Below are 18,248 nucleotides of genomic sequence, written 5' to 3'. Positions count from 1 at the left end.
AAATAAACATCAACCAACAACTGCACAATTCGAAACAGTCATGGGGGATCACGAGGAAAACCCAGCGGTACCAATAGTGCCAGAGGCTGCTCTCTATGACTGGGCACAACCCACAGCTAAAAATCTGTCCACAACCATTGTAGTTTCGCAGATACAGGTTGAGTCATTCCACATTACGAATAACATGTTGCACTTGTTGCAGAACAAGGGACTATTTTCGGGATCGCAAGTCGAAGATCCTCATCAACACTTGAAGAACTTCCTCTCTATCTGCAAAACCCAAAGGCAGCCCAACGTAACTCCTGAAGCAATCAAGTTGTTATTGTTTCCATTCTCAGTGACATGAGCTGTCCAGACTTGGCTAAACTCACTTCCCATAAATTCTATAACAACTTGGGATGAGTTAGTCAGGCACTTCCATAACAAGTTCCACCCACCCAATAAGACTGCTCAACAAATTGATGAAATTTTGAGTTTTAAATAGAGACCAATGGAGACACTGCATGAAATATGGGAGCGCTTTAAAGGGATGTTGGTTATATGCCCGCACAATGGTATTCCAAATCTGATGTTGGGGCAGCGGTTTTACATGGGATTGTCAGATAGCGTGAAGAACACTGTTGATGCTTCAGCTGGTGGAGCATTTTTGAGCAAAACATGGAGAGAAAGCCAGAGTCTGCTTGAAAAGATGGCACAAAATTCGGGATGGACAACCAGGAATGCACCTATCACTCCAGTGGTTCACTCAGTGCCCTTAGATCCATCCAACTCTATGGCTGAAAATATGGCCACCTTATTGACACAGATGAGTATACTCACCAAAAAGGTGGAAGAGTCAGGGCAGAAGCAGCAGGTACACATCGTAGATACTACCAATGGGGGCTTGTGCACATCTTGCATTAGTCAGCCAATCGGTAACCAATGGAATGCAGAACATGATCATCACCACTACCCTGAAGACATGAATTATGCGTCTAATTATGGAGGCCAGAGACAGGGTGGTCAGAATTGGGGCCAGCAAAATCAGCAATACAGGCCAGTCCATCCACAGTTCAACAATGGAAAAATGGGAGGTATGAGACTCCCTAACAATATGGCACCTTACCCAAGGCCACAGGGATATAATAATCAGAATCAGCAGCAGGGGTATCACCCTCCTCAGCAGCAGCATGGTGGAAGACAGGAAGGTGGGTTTGCTAGACTTGAGGCAATGATGCAACAGGTTATTGGGTCTAATGCAAAGATTAATGAGAGAGTGGATGCACATGATGCAGCAATCAAGAATATTGAAGTGCAGGTGGGGCAAATTTCTATGTCTCTGAACAATCGTCCTCATGGGACACTACCTGCAGACACCTAGATAAATCCAAAAGATCAAGGCCCAAAGCAGCTGATGGCGGTAAGTCTACGTAATGGCAGATATCTGGATGTAGAGCAAGAGAGGGCTCGAGAAACTAGACAAGCTGAGACACTTATACCAGTGCCCATTGAGCTGGATGAGTCAATGAAACTGACGGAGGTGCCAGTCCAGCCTACCCGGGAAGAGAACAGCATTCAGAATGTGACCGAGAAAGAAGTTGAGACAGTCTAGGAACCAGTAGTTGATGTAGCAGCTGATAAGGATCAATCCCAGTTGATTGGGAAGAATAGACCTCCTGCACCTTTCCCTCAGAGGCTGGCTAAGTACCAAAAGGAGGAACAATACAAGAAGTTCTTCGAAATGCTAAAACAAATCCAGGTAAACATACCATTGATTGAAGCTTTGAAGGAGATGCATGGGTATGCAAAAATGATTAAGGACTTGATGTCCTGAAAGTTTGATTTCCAAGACTAGGCCACAGTTACTCTTACTCAGACATGTAGTGCAGTCGTGACTAGACCAATTGCAGAAAAGCTGTCTGACCCAGGGAGCTTTACAATTCCATGCACTATTGGTAATTTTGCTTTTGCTAAAGCACTGTGTGATCTAGGGGCCAGCATCAATCTTATGCCCCTGGCGATTTACAAGAGGTTGGGCATTGGAAGAGCTAGACCCACCTCTATGTTGTTGCAGCTGGCTGACAGGACAGTGAAACGACCCTCTGCTATACTGGATGATGTGCTAATTCAGGTAGGGAAATTTGTGTTCCCTGCAGATTTTGTGATCTTAGACTGCAGAGTGGATGAAGAGATTCCCATAATTTTGGGAAGACCATTCTTGGCCACAGAGAGAGCTCTCATTGATTGTGAAATCGGGGAGCTCAAGATGAGATTGAACGATGAGGAGATAACATTCAATGTGCAGAAATCTATGAGGCGACCAAGTGAATTTGCCAATTGTTCTCTTATTGATGCCGTGGATGTAATTGTAGAGACTAATGATGAGGTGCTAACCATTGAGGACCCCCTTGCTGCATGTTTAATGAATTTGGATGAGGTGAATGGAGAGGAACTGGCGGAATGGGTGTTGGCATTAGAGGGTAGAGGGTTCTGGGATAGAACTCTAGAATTTGAGCCCTTGCACTTGGAAAATCGATAGACTCCTCCAGCCAAGCCATCTATCAAAGAACTACCAAAGCTGGAGTTAAAGCCATTGCCCAACCATCTCAGGTATGAATTCCTTGGACCTAACTCCACATTACCTGTTATTATCTCATCTAGTTTGTTAGCTGTGCAGGCGCAACAACTCTTGCAGGTACTTAAGGAGTGCAAGACTGCCATTGGGTGGACCATGGCAGACATAAAGAGGATCAGCCTCATCTACTGTATGCACAAAATTCTACTGGAAGAGGGACACAAACCTTCCAGGGAACACCAAAGAAGGCCGAACCCTAACATGAAGGGAGTGGTGAAGAAGGAAGTAATAAAGTGGTTAGACACAGGAATTATCTTCCCAATCTCTGATAGCAGCTGGGTTAGCCCAGTTCAATATGTACCTAAAAAGGGTGGCATGACGGTAGTTAAGAATGATAAAAATGAATTGATCTCTACAAGAACAGTCACGGGCTGGAGAATTTGCATGGATTATAGAAAGCTAAATCTAGCCACCCGAAAAGACCACTTCTCACTTCCTTTCATTGATCAGATGTTAGACAGACTGGCAGGGAGGTCACACTTCTGTTTTCTGGATGGGTACTCAGGATACAACCAGATCTCCATTGCACCGGAGGACAGAGAGAATATATCTTTCACTTGCCCTTATGGAATTTATGCCTTTCGGAGGATGCCCTTTGGCCTATGCAACGCACCCGCCACATTCCAACAGTGCATGATGGCCATATTCACTGATATGGTAGAGGACATAATGGAGGTGTTCATGGATGACTTCTCAGTGGTGGGGAATTTATTTGATGAGTGCCTGATAAATCTGACGCGTGTGCTGAAACGGTGTATCGAGACTAACTTGGTTCTGAACTGGGAGAAGTGTCACTTCATGGTACAAGAAGGCATAGTCTTGGGGCACCGGGTGTCAAGCAAAGGAATTGAGGTGGATCGTGCTAAAGTGGATGTTAGCAAAGATACCTCCTCCAACTTCAGTCAAAGCAATCAGAAGCTTCCTTGGGCATGTCGGTTTCTACTGGAGATTCATAAAAGACTTCTCAAAAATTACCAACCTGCTCTATAAGTTGTTAGAAAAAGATCACCCTTTCTTGTTTTCTGATGATTGTAGGGTAGCATTCGAGGAGCTGAAAAAGAGACTGGTCACAACACCTATCATTGTTGCCCCCAACTGGGAGCAACCATTCGAACTCATGTGTGATGCCAGTGACTACGCAGTGGGGGCAGTGCTAGGACAGCGGAAGGACAAGCTGATGCATCCAATCTACTATGCTAGTAGAATGCTGAGTGGAGCCCAGCTGAACTATACTGTGACTGAGAAGGAGATGTTGGATGTGGTGTTTGCTTTCAACAAGTTCAGATCATATCTGATTGGTTCTAAGGTAATTGTATACACTGATTATGCAGCTCTCAGGTACTTGATTGAGAAGAAGGAGTCTAAGCCATGCCTGATTCATTGGGTGTTGCTGCTGCAAGAATTCGACCTTGAAATTCGTGACCGTAAGGGCACAAAGAACCAAGTCGCTGATCATCTATCACGACTTGAGGGAGCTGAAAATGCAGTTGAGGTTGAAGATATTCTGAAAACCTTTCCAGACGAGCAGCTACTCGCTACTAATCTTGAGGAAGCGCCATGGTATGCAGACTTTGCAAATTACCTGGCCTACGGTATAGTTCCCTATGACCTTTCATCTGTACAAAAGAAAAAGTTTTATCATGACTGCCGCATGTATTATTGGGATGAGCCTTACCTATTTAGAATTTGTGTTGACAATATGATCCGGAGGTGTGTCCCCGAGATAGAACAATCTTTTGTTTTGCAGGCTTGTCACGCATCGGCTTATGGAGGACATTTTGGAAGGGTCAGGACAGCTGCAAAAGTGCTTGAGGCCGGATTCTTTTGGCCAACAGTGTTTAAAGATGCGTACCAATGGGTGAAGGGTTGCAATGAATGTTAGCGGACCGGGAACATTTTCTGTCGCCATGAGATGCCCATGAACCCAATTCAAGAGGTGGAAGTGTTTGATGTCTGGAGGATTGACTTCATAGGTCCCTTCGTCAGCTCCTATGGAAATAAGTACATACTTGTTGCTGTGGATTACGTGTCCAAATGGGTAGAAGTTGCAGCGTTGCCCACTAATGATGCAAGAGTGGTGGTGGGGTTTTTGAAGATGAACATATTCACTAGATTCCAAGAGTGATTATCAGTGACGGAGGCACTCACTTCTGTAATAGAGCTTTCGAGAAGTTTCTTGCAAAGTATGATGTACGCCACAAGGTGGCTACCCCTTATCACCCGCAAACTAGTGAGCAGTTTGAAGTGTACAACAGAGAGATAAAGAGCGTGCTAACCAAGACTGTGAACGCCATAAGAACTGATTGGGCGAAAAAAGTTAGATGATGCACTCTAGGCCTATAGAACTGCTTTTAAAACACCGATTGGTATGTCACCATATAAGTAGGTGTTCGGGAAGGCCTGCCATTTGCCAGTGGAACTTGAACATAGAGCGTGGCGAGCACTGAAACAGCTGAATCTAGTCATCGAGGTTGCGGGCACAACGAGAATCACAGAATTGCATGAGCTCGATGAGTTCAGACATCTTGCTTTTGAGAGCACAAGTACAAGGAAAGAATGAAGAGGTTGCACGACAAGAACATTGTGGAGCGAAATTTCAATCCTGGAGATATGGTGTTGCTTTATAACTCACGATTAAGGCTATTTCCAGGTAAACTCAGGTCACGATGGTCCAGACCATTTAGAGTGGTCGAAGTTTTCCCTTCAGGTGTTGTCGAGATCGCTACAGAGAAAGACTCTCGTACATTTAGAGTCAATGGTCAGAGATTGAAACTATATGTGGGCATGAGCGAACCAAAGGAAGTGTCTGAGCTACACCTGACTGAATCACAGAGGTTGAGCGAACCTTAAATGCGCTCATCTGCGTCATGCCGCAACGTTAAATCAGACGCTGCGTGGGAGGCAACCCACGAATGTGTTGTAAGTGTAATGCATAACTTCATGAAAAAATAAGTAGCAGGAACACGCCCAGACCACGGTCCCAACGTAACCGCGATCGGACCGCGGTCAAATACCCCCTCTGAAAGAGGTCTACCGCTGTCCCAGCGTAACCGCGATAGGACCGCGGCATACCAGCGTGGGCTAGGTAAGTTGCAGAATTTTTTTTTTCCTTTCCCCCCCCCCCCACCTTTTAATAAACCTAACACCCCACACTTTCACACCATCTCCTATCCCTCAAACCCCCATTGTTGCCCCTCCTTTCTTCTCCATCTCTCTCTCTCCACAACCTATCCCTTCCATTCATCCTCAAGGTAAGCTTCTCTATTCTTTTCTCTTTCTTTTCCATAACTGAGTGTAATGAGTAGCCTAAATTAGTTTCAATTAAACCCTAGGTAGTGTTTTAGTGTAAATTTTTTTTATTTTTTTTTCTTTCTTTTCTTTCCTTTTCTCCATTATTTGCTTCTTTTGGCCATGATTGATGCTTAAATGGTTGGGTTTTCATTGTGCTTAACTTGGGGGCGACTTTTAGAATGTTTGGAGGCCTAAAAAGATTTTTTAGGGTAAAGCTTGGTGGAGGGGCCTAAATGGCCGAAAATTGGGGTGTGTTGTAAAATTTTGGAGCACTTTGTGCCCTTCTTAGTTTGTGGTGGTGGTAGCATTTGACATGATTCCCTTGTGGGAGATTGTGTGGGGTATTATATGGCGAAATTGTAGAATTAATAGTGGTGTGAGGGAAATAGTGGAGGTTGTCAACTCTGGGCATCTTACTAATTGGGTATACTGGCATTGATTGACAAAAGGAAACTGTTTGGTGCCATCGGGTGGTAAAGTCTGAGTACCCATCCAACTGGAACATGCTAGGATGCATCTGATTGTTACCCTAAATTATCTGAAGGTAATATGGCCCGAAAAAGGCGAAAGATCTCCGCAAGCACTTCCCAAATGCCAATATATGATGCCACCAGGTTCCAGTCACAAGAGGCAGAGGACGTGTTTCATGCTAAGGCCACCAAAAGCTTTATCCCTGAGATTCTTGTTGACAGGGCTACCCTCCGTATGGAAAAAGTAGACATGTATGAAGAAATCAGACGGAGGGAGATGGAGTTCTTGTTTGATGAACCTGAGACGGAAAACCCAATAATAGTCCGGGAGTTCTACGCGAACTGGCCGGAACATCTGTGCCGGTTTGTGATTGTGCGGGGCAGGGTGGTAGATGCCTCAATTCTGAAGATTCGCCAGGTCTTGCAGCTTCCCCAGTTCACTGGTGACATTGATCACTACCACGACGCCCAAGGGGTCACTTGGGACACTATGATTGAGACAATCTGGGCAGAGGGTCGACCAATCTGGCTACAGGAAAACATTACCCTTCACTCCAAGTCATTCACACATGAGGCAAAGTGTTGGTTCACCATTATTTGCAGCCGGTTATTGCCCATGGGCAACACGACAGATGTGAACCACCTACGGGCTCTATTGGTGTGGTGTTTCGTCACCAAGAAAGACTTTGATGTGGCGAGAATTATTGGAGATGAAATGATCCTTCGGTCACCTCTACTATCTAAGGGGTTTTACTTTCCCTCACTTGTGACGAGTTTGTGTCTACTGGATGGTGTCCCCACCAGTCCTACAGATGGAGCTTTGCCCGCAAAAGCGGCATTCAGAGCTTCAAAGATCACAGTGGGCGGAGATGCACCCACAACCATTGAGCTTGATGATGAGGATGATGCCCCAGCACCCATGGCACCATCCAGGAGATCCTATGATGGAGCTGGATCCTCTCGGCGACCCCATACTGGGGCAGGGTTCTCTAGATCACAGTCCAGCCGACCCATGTTGCATTCTTTGGAGGAAGAGGTGGCAGATCTTCGCTCCTCAGTGGATGGCCTGCATGTGCGTATGGATGCCATGTCTCAGCGGCAGGCCAGGTCTGAGAGCCGGATGATAGCTTGGTTCTGTGCCTTGGGGAGGGCTTGTCATGTGGATCCCAGCACCGTCTCCAACTCCGAGTGATGCTCAGGGAAGTCTTCTTACCCTTCTGCACTTTATTAGTGTTATGACATGGGGACATGCCATATTCTTTTTGTGTGGGGTGGGAGACTTGCTTTAGTGGTGTATTGTTAGTGTACATATACATTGGTTGTAAAATAAATAAATGTAGGAGACTCTTCCTAAGGACGGACCACTTGGACAGTACTCTTGAGGGAAGTAGTCCATTTAGATTTTTTTTTCTTTTTTCTTTTTATTTTTCATTTTAGGTAGTGTAGTAATTCCTCCTTGGTTTTTCTTTTGACCATAGTTCTTTTACAAGGGATTTTCTTGAACCGGGTTAGGAAGATATTTCTTTAATATGTTTAGGACCCTTAGGACTCTATTGGACTAAGATGGGTGAGGGCAAGAATGCAACCCCTAATGTACACACCTGCAAATAACTAAAACGAACTTAAGGGTGCAACGTCTAGGCTCGTTTGTAGACTCGTAATTTTATGCCTTAATTCTGCACACCTTGTCTTTCTTGAACGCTCACGTGAGTGTGTTGACAAACTAATTCGGAATGAGTTACATGCCAAGCGTGTGTGAGATAATACTTGTATTATGTGCTTGCATGCGATACCTAGAACTTGCCCTGTGTGTTTGCAAAGCGAAATAGAAGTTGTTTGGCCTTAGAGATGATTGAGGTAGTTCCTTGTGTAGCATGTATAATTATGAATCCACTTGTACATATTGACATAGTTAACCCCTTCGAGCTTGAATCCTATTCTTTGATAACCTTACAATAACCTACATCCCTGTGTTTGAATAGTTTGATTGTTTGAACCTGTACCTCCTATAGCACTTGAATCGTTAAAGAGCATATAAAAGTCAAAGTGTGGGGTAGTAATGGAGTGGGAAAAGGAAAATCAGGAAAATACTTGAATGGTGCAATGGCTGTTAAAAAAAAGGGCCAGTTGTACCTAAAGAAAAGTTGGGATAGCCTATGAAACAAGTGTGGAAGAATGATTGGGTTGAACATGGGGAACGATTGTATTAAAAGTGCTTAGGGAGGTTAGTCACTATATCCAAATATATCCTACCTGTCCCTTAGCCTACATTATAACCAAATAAAGACCTCTTGATCTTGGACTGAACAACTCGATTAGTAAGTATTACACTAAAGGCAAGCTTATGGTGTATCTGTGTGGCATGTGAATGTTCTTTGCTGAGAGTGAGTGGGTTCGTTCTATCTATAGTTCCTTGTTGCTTGATTTTATGTGTGTGGAACTTCTCTCAGAAATGTGATGTGAGGGCATGTGACTCAGGAAGAAAAAGCAAGTTTTCACCTCTGTTTAGAGTAACTAGAGTAATCACGAGTGTGGCATGGCATTATAGTCTTCATCTGAGGTGTGGTTGTTGCACTGCTTAGGTTGTTCTTTCATAATGGCGGGTGTGACATAAACTGGGTAATGCATCGAACGATTAGGCCTAGAAGTGTGGTTCAACTTGCTCGAGGACGAGCAAAGATTTAAGTGTGGGGTGTTGATAATAGGTGAATTGAACTATAATTAGGCCCTAAAGAACCACCTTCTTGTATAGTTTTTATGGTAAAAAGTGATAACAAAATGCTCTGATTAGTGATTTTCATGCGTTGCAGGCTATATACAATAAAAGAAGTCTACGGAGTACTTTTGGGATCAATTACGGAGAAAAAGAGGCCAATCGTACAATATCCGCTAAGTGCACCACGCGAAGGTAGCAAAACCAAAATTGGAGATGGACTGTCGCGGTCCCGGCGTAACCGCGATCGAACCGTGACAGAAGGCTGTTGCGGATTCTGAGAGGCTAGTTGGTCGTGGTCCTGGCGTAACCGCGGTAGCACCGTGATAGGAAGCGGAAAATTGAGGGACTGAAGTGCAAAAACATGGGATTTTTTGCCCAAAACCCTATATTAAACAATAGAACTCGCCCAAGGGAGGCGTGTAATGTTTTAGAGAGTACTTTGGCAAGAAAAACAAGTGTGAGAGATCACCCAAAACATCATATTTTCTTCTTCTCTTTATTTTTCTGGCAATTTTGATCATGAATATTTTCATAGTTTATTTACCCATTGTCATGAGTAGCTAAATCCTTTGTCTAGGGTTTTTGATGGAACCTATTGAAGGATGAACTTCTTGATTATGTTAATATAGTTTGTCAGTTTAATCTCTATTTGTTCAACTACGTGTTTGTTGTAGTTAATTGACAGATCCTCAATTAGTTGTGCCTAATTAGTGTGATAACTCGGGAGATAGTGCATATTTAGGTAATTGTTGAACAACATCACTCCCAAAGTATAAGAGGGATCTATGACTGCGGGTTTAAAGGCGGGATTAGGGATAACGAAATCTTGGGTGCAATCTAAAGTGAACTGTAATAAACAAAGCCGGCTAGCGTATCTCGGGAGAGTGCGTCTAGTAAATTATCGTGATTACTCGGGAGAGATTCACGGTAAAAAGAGTGTTCATGATTGATAGAGATGTGTTTGTAAATCTATATGAAACATAAACATAAGGGATTCCATCAATAGGGGAAATCACTACCTTAGAACCTTCTTATTATTGTTCACAACTTAAGCATATTTAGTTTACAACTGTTTATTGACTTTCAATCTTAGTTATTAAATATACCATCAACTGTTATTCACAACGTTTGGGGAAGTTGATTCTAAAGAATTTAGTAAGTCCAGCGAAAGTAATTGATAAGTTAATTCTCTGTGGATTCGACTCTGGGCGTAAATACTCAGGTTATATTTGCAACGTCCGCATTGTCCTTTTATAAGGCATAGTTGGGCCTGATCAAGCGACCAAAGTTGGTCGCTTACGAAAGGGAAAATAGATAGAGACCAACTTTGGTCGCTAATCTGGGACCCAGTTCTAACGTTTAACAATTATATTATTATTTTAAATATTATATAAAATATAAATAAATCTGATTTAAATTGGTCGCTAATTTTAATTTCTGGATAATTAGCGACCAAAGTTGGTCTCTTTCCAGGTCAACATTGGTCAAAATTAAAAATCACTTTTGTATTTACTATCTAAATAATATAAATGTAATCCGTTAACACTTTTGTAATATAAGAGATGAATACACTGAAATATACTCTAACATGTTATATATGTAGTTAAAGTAGTACAATGAAGCGTGTTTTATATATATATATATATATGTAAATTGATTCATCGACTTATAACCTACTCAGATGCATCGTTGAATATTAAAAACAAAACGTCTCGACTTATATCAATTAATCTGTTATAATTAATTCATCGACTTATAACCTAGTGATGAATGAATGTAATTCATTAACTCTGTTACAATACAAATAATGAATACAGTATCATGTACTATAACATGTTATATATGTAGTTAAAGTAGCACGAAGTGTGTGTGTTATATATATACACACACTAACATATACTATAACAAGTTATATATACGTTATAATATTACAGTGAAGTGTATGTGTGTGTGTGTGTGTGTGTATATATTTTTATATATATATATATATATATATAATTCATAGAATAATATTATATTGATTTATCAATTCATTAATTATTCGTACGTAGTAATGTATAAGATTGATCATCAATTACAATATAGTTTATGTGTGTGTATGAAATTACTCATATACTTAAATATAACTTAAAAAATTCCTTTACATACATGCTATTATTATAATATATTAAAAGTAATTACCTAGTTAATATAATTTTTTTTTAAAATTATGCTTATAGTTTTTAATTATCTATAATTATTGTAGTTAATAAAATAAATATTTATAGTTAATAAGATTTTTTTATATCTTATAATATTTTTAAAAACCAAAATAGAATAAAAAAGTTATTTAATTTTTTTTTTTAGAAATAGCGACCAACATTGGTCGCTATTTTGGTCAAACAGTCAAAAAATAGCGACCAACGTTGGTCGCTATTTTGGTTAAACAGTCAAAACGTAATTATCTACCAAAAATAGTGACCAACGTTGGTCGCTTTTTGTAAATCCAGACCTAAAAACGGGTTTCCCCCTCCCATTCTCTTATTTTCTAAAATAAAATTTTCCCAACTCTCTCTCAACACATTCCCCTCCCCTTCTCTATTTCCCTCACACAAATCAATCCCACCACCTTGTGCCACCACTGTGACTGCCGGAGCCACTGCCGCTGCCACCGCTGCCGCTGCCCCTTTCTCTCCTTCTCCCCCTAAAAAACTCTAGGTTTGAATTATAACTTTGAATCTTTGTTATTTCTAGTTTTTGTTTCAATTATTTCAATATTGTAGTTTAAGGATATGAATTAGTGTTTAAATTCTTTGAACATTGTATTTTATTGAGGATTAGGGTTTAGGTCTTGTTTTAGTTAGCTTTGTTAATTAATTTTATTAACTAATTAGTTTAATTAGTGTTGAATTTAGTTTAGTTAGATTTGAATTATACTTTGTATTGTCTTGATAGTTTAGTTAGAATCTAGGGTTTAGGATATGAATTGAACCTTTAGGATATGAATTGGACTTTTAGTTTATGAATTGAACCTATTGTTTATAAATTGAAATTTTAGGATATGAATTGAACTTTTAGGAATATAATTGGACTTTTAGTTTATGTATTGGAATTTTATTTTATGATTTGAATTTTTAATTTATGAATTGGACTCCATCTATTTCAGGCATTCGTCTGCGAGATACTAGCTCTGACCCCCCTACACCTTCCACACATGCCTCTGATATACATGCGTCGGACGGTGATGCTGATGATGACGAGGAGGTACATTATGATCAATATGGCAGGATCATCATAGTCCCTGAAGGTGATGGATAAGAATTATTTGTTATTTTTACGTTTATTATTTGTACAGTTTGTACTAAGATATTAATGTATTTTTTTTATTAAATTGTAGGTTTATCCTGAGTAATATTACTACGAGGATAATCACCAAAGCCACTAGAAAGCTTTATGATGGCCCTTATGCGACTTGGAGTGAATTCCTATTCTCGCTGAAGGAGCAAATTTTCAATCAATTTAAAGTATAAATGTTCTTTTAAGCAGTATAATTATTTATATTTATGATATTTACATATAATATTTAACTTTTGAAATACAGAGCAAGTGTGTATGGGAACACCGCTATAGCGCGAAAGTGGCTGCAAATTTTCATCTCAAAACTCGCAAACGACTATCGCATAGTTTCTCCAAAGCTGGAAAGTTGAACCAGAAGCTTGACTGGTTGCTTCAGAATTTATGGGAGGATTTGCAAAGGCAATGGCTTACCGCAAAGTTCTTATAGAAGAGCGAAAAAGGAAAAAAATCTCGTGCATCTGAGAAGGAAGGATCCTTGCACATTTGAGGTGCGATCAGCCTAGGGACAATAAAAAGAAGATTGGTACATAATTGCTTAATTTATTTAATTTTCAAAGTATATCTATTCTGTTTATTAACTAAAATTTATGATTTTTCAGGAAAAGAAGTTGGGGCGTCCGATGATCCAAGATGAGCTATTCAAGGAGACCCATATTGTAAAGGAGAAGAAAGAAATGGATCAAGAAAGGTGGGTCGAGGGCCGAGCCTCGACTGTACATGTAAGTTTTCACTTTTCATTAAGTATTTTGATTTACTTTTATATAAATTTTGAAATACTAATTCAATGTAATTTTTCTTATAGGGTCGCTTCACAGCTGAAGTGGAGGAATTCATACGCAGTCAACCACCTAATGAGTCGAGCGAGCCAATCCAAACTTCGGATGAGGATGCTGAAAGAATGTGGACGGAAGCTGCTGGCGGTCCAAAATGGGGGAAGGTATACGGGCTTCCTACTTAGAAATTTCATCGCTATAAGTGTGGAATGCAAAGAATAGGGACTTCATCTCAAGGTGAGCAACTTGATGGGGAGAGTCTCTCCGCTATGCGGGTAGACTATAACAAAGCTCACATCCGAGCTAGAAGCAGCCAAGGAAAGAGAAAAACTTAGAGATGCTCAGTACATTGGCATGCAAGCTCAGTGCTAGGGCATGCAAGAGCAGCTCAAATCTCTCCTAGATTCTGGAGGTTTTCCGATTCCCCGGTCTCGTAAGTCATCGCCAGAGGCTCGACTTCCCCGTGCTCTTTCCTCCAGTCCTCCCTGTGCTCGTTCCTTCTGTCCTCCCCGTGATCGTTCTTCCCGTCCTCGACAAGTTGAACCTTTTGTATACCATTTTGGTGATGAAAGTTCATTAGACGGTGATGATAATGATGTACAAAACACTCCTTGAGTTTTATATACTTTAAACTAGATAAATAGAACCGGTTTTCGAATGAGCTTGTAATAAGCGTTAACTTAGTTTTGTTAGCTTAATGTGTTAGTTCTATTGAACTTTATACTTTGTTGGTTTTAATGTTGTTGTTGTGTTGTTGTTGTGTTGTTGTTGTTGGTTTTGTTGTTGGTATTGCTGTTGTTGTTGCTTGTAATAGGGAATTTGGTATGCTGGCAAGTGGTGTAGCTGCCAAAACAGGCAGTTTCTGCCAAAATTATACCCAGAAAAGCGACCAACTTTGGTTGCTTTTCTATTTAAAAAAAATATTTTCTGGGCAATAGCGACCAAGGTTGATCGCTAATTAACCCAGATTTCCTAAAAAGCGACCAACTTTGGTCGCTATTCTATTAAAAAAAATCTGGAAAATAGCGACTAAATTTGGTCGCTTATGTTTAAAAAATAATTAAATTCTTGAAATTAGCGACCAATTTTGGTCGCTTATGTTTAAAAAAATTAAAAAAAAAAAAAGCAACCAACTTTGGTCGCTATTTTCCAGATTTTAAAATATAATATTTGGTTTACAGACCAAAGTTGGTCGCTATATTTTGATTAATAATAAATTAAAAAAAACGTAATTTAAATATAGAGACCAACGTTGGTCGCTAAATTTATATTATTAAAATATTAAAGCGACCAAAGTTGGTCGGTATATTGTTTACCCGGAATATTTGGTCTCTAAGGTAAAGGGACCAGCCAAATAGCGACCAAGCCAGTTTGGACGCTTTTTGGTCGCTTTGTGACCTGTAAGCGACCAACTTTGGTCGCTTTTTGTGGTCGATTTTTTTTCGGATTTCTAGTAGTGCTCTAAGTGAGGTTGATCTCATTGAACCTCAGGGTTGTGCGTGTTGTTAATAGTGTTATCTGTCATTTCTTATGATCTTTTCTAAGACAAGATAATCAAAGCCCGTTAGTAAAAAAGGCAAGGATCAATTTAATTGTACGGCTGTCTAGGCCCCACTGTGAGCGCCAAACTGTTTACCTGTAAAACAATACAATTGAATTTATATGTGGTTTCTAGACAAGCGAACTAATTTATATGTGGTTTCTAGACAAGCGAACTAATTTGATCCTGAAAATAATAAAATAAATAAAGAATTATGCAATACTTAGTCTTATAATGTAGATAAAAAAACAGAGATGATAGTTTGGGAACAAGGTTTCTAAGTACACCAACGATGAAATCAAAAGCGAAAAAATAAAATTGTATTAAGCTCTGTATAGAATGTAGTGTAAGTTTGTCAGAAAATTCGTGTCATTTACAATGATAACTGAGCTCACTATTTATAGATGTGTCTAGGGAAGGAGGTCCTAGGATCGTGCACTCCTTTAATGTCACTTATGAGGGTCATTGATGAAGATATAATGATGGACATAAATGTCAAATTCCTTGTAACGGCCTGTTTCTCTTAATGCCACAGAATATTCTTTATTAAATGCTATCAGGTGCAGAGCATTTAACACACCTTTATGAACGGTATCCCTTTCGGTGACAAGCGAAATAGCTGGTTCGGTCTTTGCCAATGCCCCTCTCGAATTCCACGTATCCTTCATTTAGATGACCACGTGTCATATGACATTTTACCCAGTACAGAAACAATGATACACTTAATAAAATTCAATCAGAGGACACCTGAAGAATTGTTCTTAATCCGATGACCAAAAAGAAGCATGTAATTTCATAAATGAGGCTAATGCTAGAAATAGGACACCTATATCTTTCTAGAAACCAGAGTAATCATCAGATGTGGCATCAAACATGTTACATGCATCAACTGCATAACTCAAATGAAAATTGAAGAGCTTCCAAAGAATCATGAGGGTGCTTCATGTCTTTAACTTGTCGAGAAATTCTACTACCCAAGTCTTTGTTGAATCCAATGTTATAGCATTGTCGTAGGTCAACTGATACAGGGTGAGGACAACTATCAAAAATAGCTTCAAGGCCTTCATTTGTCATACTGTTCTCAATGAGCTGAGGGTGGTGCAAGGTATGCAGGTTCTTAGCAATAGCTCGAGCCTCTTCATTTCTTTCATTTCCTTAATCTTCTTCGTCGGAGTCCTCATAAACATCCATATGGAATATGACTTATTCAATCCAAACAACTTCAACTTTGGGCAAGTGTGATGGCCCGATAGGTCATTTATAGTTTTACCTTTCATCTCTTTGTTCCGAGATCTCGAATAGCTCCGTTTAGCCTTACTTGATTTGCATGCGCAATCCGTGTCCTCTTTCCGGAAGGTCTTTTATGAGAAAATTGATGAAAAATGTGAAATCGTGCCTTAAAACTCATTTGAGTTAACTACGGTCAACGTTTTGTGTAAACGGACCCGGATCAGTGTTTTGACGGTCTCGTTGATTTCGTATCATGATTTGGGACTTGGGTGTATGCCCAGATTGAATTCGGAAGTCCCTAGGTGCATTTAACGCAATCCGTGAAAACTAGTAATTTAAAGATTTAAAGGATTCCTAAGTTTGACTAGGGTGACTTTGTTGCTACCGGGTTCGGATTTCGGTTCCGGAACTTGGTATAGGTTCATTTTAGTAATTATGACTTGTCTGCAAAATTTGGTGCAAAACGAGTTGATTTGACATGATTCGGACGTCCGATTGTAATATTTCATATTCTTGAGTTTCTTTGAAAATTTCATTTGTTGTGGTGTCCGATTCGGTGGTTCTAGGTATTATTTTGATGTTTTGATCGTGTGAGCAAGTATGTATGATGTTATTACACTTGTGTGCATGTTTGGTTTGGAGCTCGAGGGGCTCGGGTGAGTTTCGGATAGGTTACAGACCATTTGAACTTAGAAGAATTTGCCGATTTCGGGCTACTGCTGGTATCTGGTGTGTTCTTCTTCGCGATCGCGGAGAGTAAATTGGGGCTGGGGAGGAATTTGCTCATTGCGAACACGAGGAGATGGTCGCGAACGCGGAGCAATGGGGGGCTTGCCCTTCGCGAACGCGTAATGATAGGAGGGGAGGACTAGGAATGGAACTTTTACTCTACGCGAACGCGAGCTCAGGCTCGCGATTACGAAGGCAAGAGGGCTAAGCCTACGAGAACGTGTAGATTGTATCGCGATCATGATGGCCAACCGGGCAGTGCTCTTCGCGAATGCGACAGGTGTCTGTATATATAAAATGTTGACTATAGTCAACTCAAATGAGTTTTAAGGTAGTATTTCACATTTTCATCAATTTTTTCATAAAAACCTTCCAGAAAGAGGACACGAATTGCGCACGCAAATCGAGAAAGACTAAATGGAGCTATTCGAGGTCTCGGAACACAGAGATGAAAGGTAAAACTATAAATGACCTATCAGGTCATCACAGCAAGCGTAACCAAGAGCTTCAATGACTTGTGGTGACTGATTTTATATGGACTTTCATCTTTTTTGAGCTTTCTTTGTCAATATTTTGTGACCCTCAGCCCTTCACTTTCGTTAAAGACACCATTTTTGTATGAATAATGTTTATTACTAATTTGTAGTATTTAAAAATGTATTGCTTCAAATGCAAGGAGTTTGTGCTTCTCAAGTTGGAGAAACAAAGATCGACAGGCTCAAATATTACAGCCACAAGAAAGAAAGTCACGGCCAACTAAACTTCCCCAAAAATTCACATAGGCGATGCAGAAGGAATTGTAAGGTCTACACATAGGAATTCTAAGGATGCAAAAGTTTCCTCAAATTCTTGTTTTATATGATTTGAGCTATCCCGTGGTATAAGTGTTTGATGCCTTTGAAAAGTACCAGGTATTTTGCCTAATAATCACATATTGTGCTACCTCTTACCACTAGACCAAAGCCTTAAGCCCTAGGACAAATTCTCAAGTATCCTTATATTAACAAGTTACTGCAACGCGTTCAGGGCTTAAGCAAAGACTTAACAAACATTGGATATGGCATGCTAATTCAAGATGATTTATTGTTAAATCAGCTGATTTTATGATAAGATCTGTTATACCTCTGTTTGATAAATACTAAATAGAGTTTTCAACTAAATAAGAAGAAATTTGGTAAAGCACTTCCTCCCACGACCGTTAGGTCTTGGTTTGGAGTTACGCTGGAGGGGAAGTATGAAAACACTATAAATCCTCCTAAATTGAGAGGGAATTAAAAAAATGGAAGAAAAAAAAAAGAAATTTTAGAGACCAAAAAACAGGCTAATTTTTTCTCTTCGATTAATAATTGATTAATTAGAATATTGGTAAAAGACTCTTTTATTCCCTCAGCTATATTTTTTGGATAAGAAGTATCCACATGCTGATTCTAAACAGTCATGATATATGCTAAGTTATTCCTTAGAGATACAAAGGAAGTAAACTACAATTTCCGTACCATTGAAAATGAAAGGAGAATTTGTGAGTAATTAAATAAAGTTAGAGAAGGAA

General features: G+C 40.0%; 1 protein-coding gene across 1 annotated transcript; it reads left to right on the top strand.

Annotated features, from left to right (window-relative positions):
- Positions 1-1,393: 1,393 nt before the first annotated feature.
- LOC138882793 (uncharacterized) lies at positions 1,394-5,464 on the top strand. The gene is made up of 9 exons (XM_070163426.1): positions 1,394-1,585; positions 1,673-1,738; positions 1,835-2,110; positions 2,285-2,416; positions 2,519-3,111; positions 3,746-3,952; positions 4,747-4,930; positions 5,001-5,157; positions 5,265-5,464. Exons 1-9 carry the CDS (start codon positions 1,394-1,396, stop codon positions 5,462-5,464), a joined length of 2,007 nt encoding a protein of 668 aa, XP_070019527.1.
- The last annotated feature ends 12,784 nt before the right edge of the window (positions 5,465-18,248 follow it).

This window comes from Nicotiana sylvestris, chromosome 12 (genome assembly GCF_000393655.2).
Source record: "Nicotiana sylvestris chromosome 12, ASM39365v2, whole genome shotgun sequence".
Taxonomy (NCBI): domain Eukaryota; kingdom Viridiplantae; phylum Streptophyta; class Magnoliopsida; order Solanales; family Solanaceae; genus Nicotiana; species Nicotiana sylvestris.
The sequence above is the reverse complement of the archived record's forward strand: the minus strand, read 5'-3'. Positions and strand labels throughout refer to the sequence as shown.

What these genes read in the sequence shown, in the direction of transcription:
- LOC138882793 (XM_070163426.1), top strand. Translation starts at nt 1,394, where the DNA reads ATGGCGGTAAGTCTACGTAATGGCAGATATCTGGATGTAGAGCAAGAG. An exon ending in CCGAGAAAGAAGTTGAGACA is followed by an intron (nt 1,586 to 1,672) that starts GTCTAGGAACCA and finishes CCTTTCCCTCAG; the next exon opens with AGGCTGGCTAAGTACCAAAA. An exon ending in AAATGCTAAAACAAATCCAG is followed by an intron (nt 1,739 to 1,834) that starts GTAAACATACCA and finishes TTCCAAGACTAG; the next exon opens with GCCACAGTTACTCTTACTCA.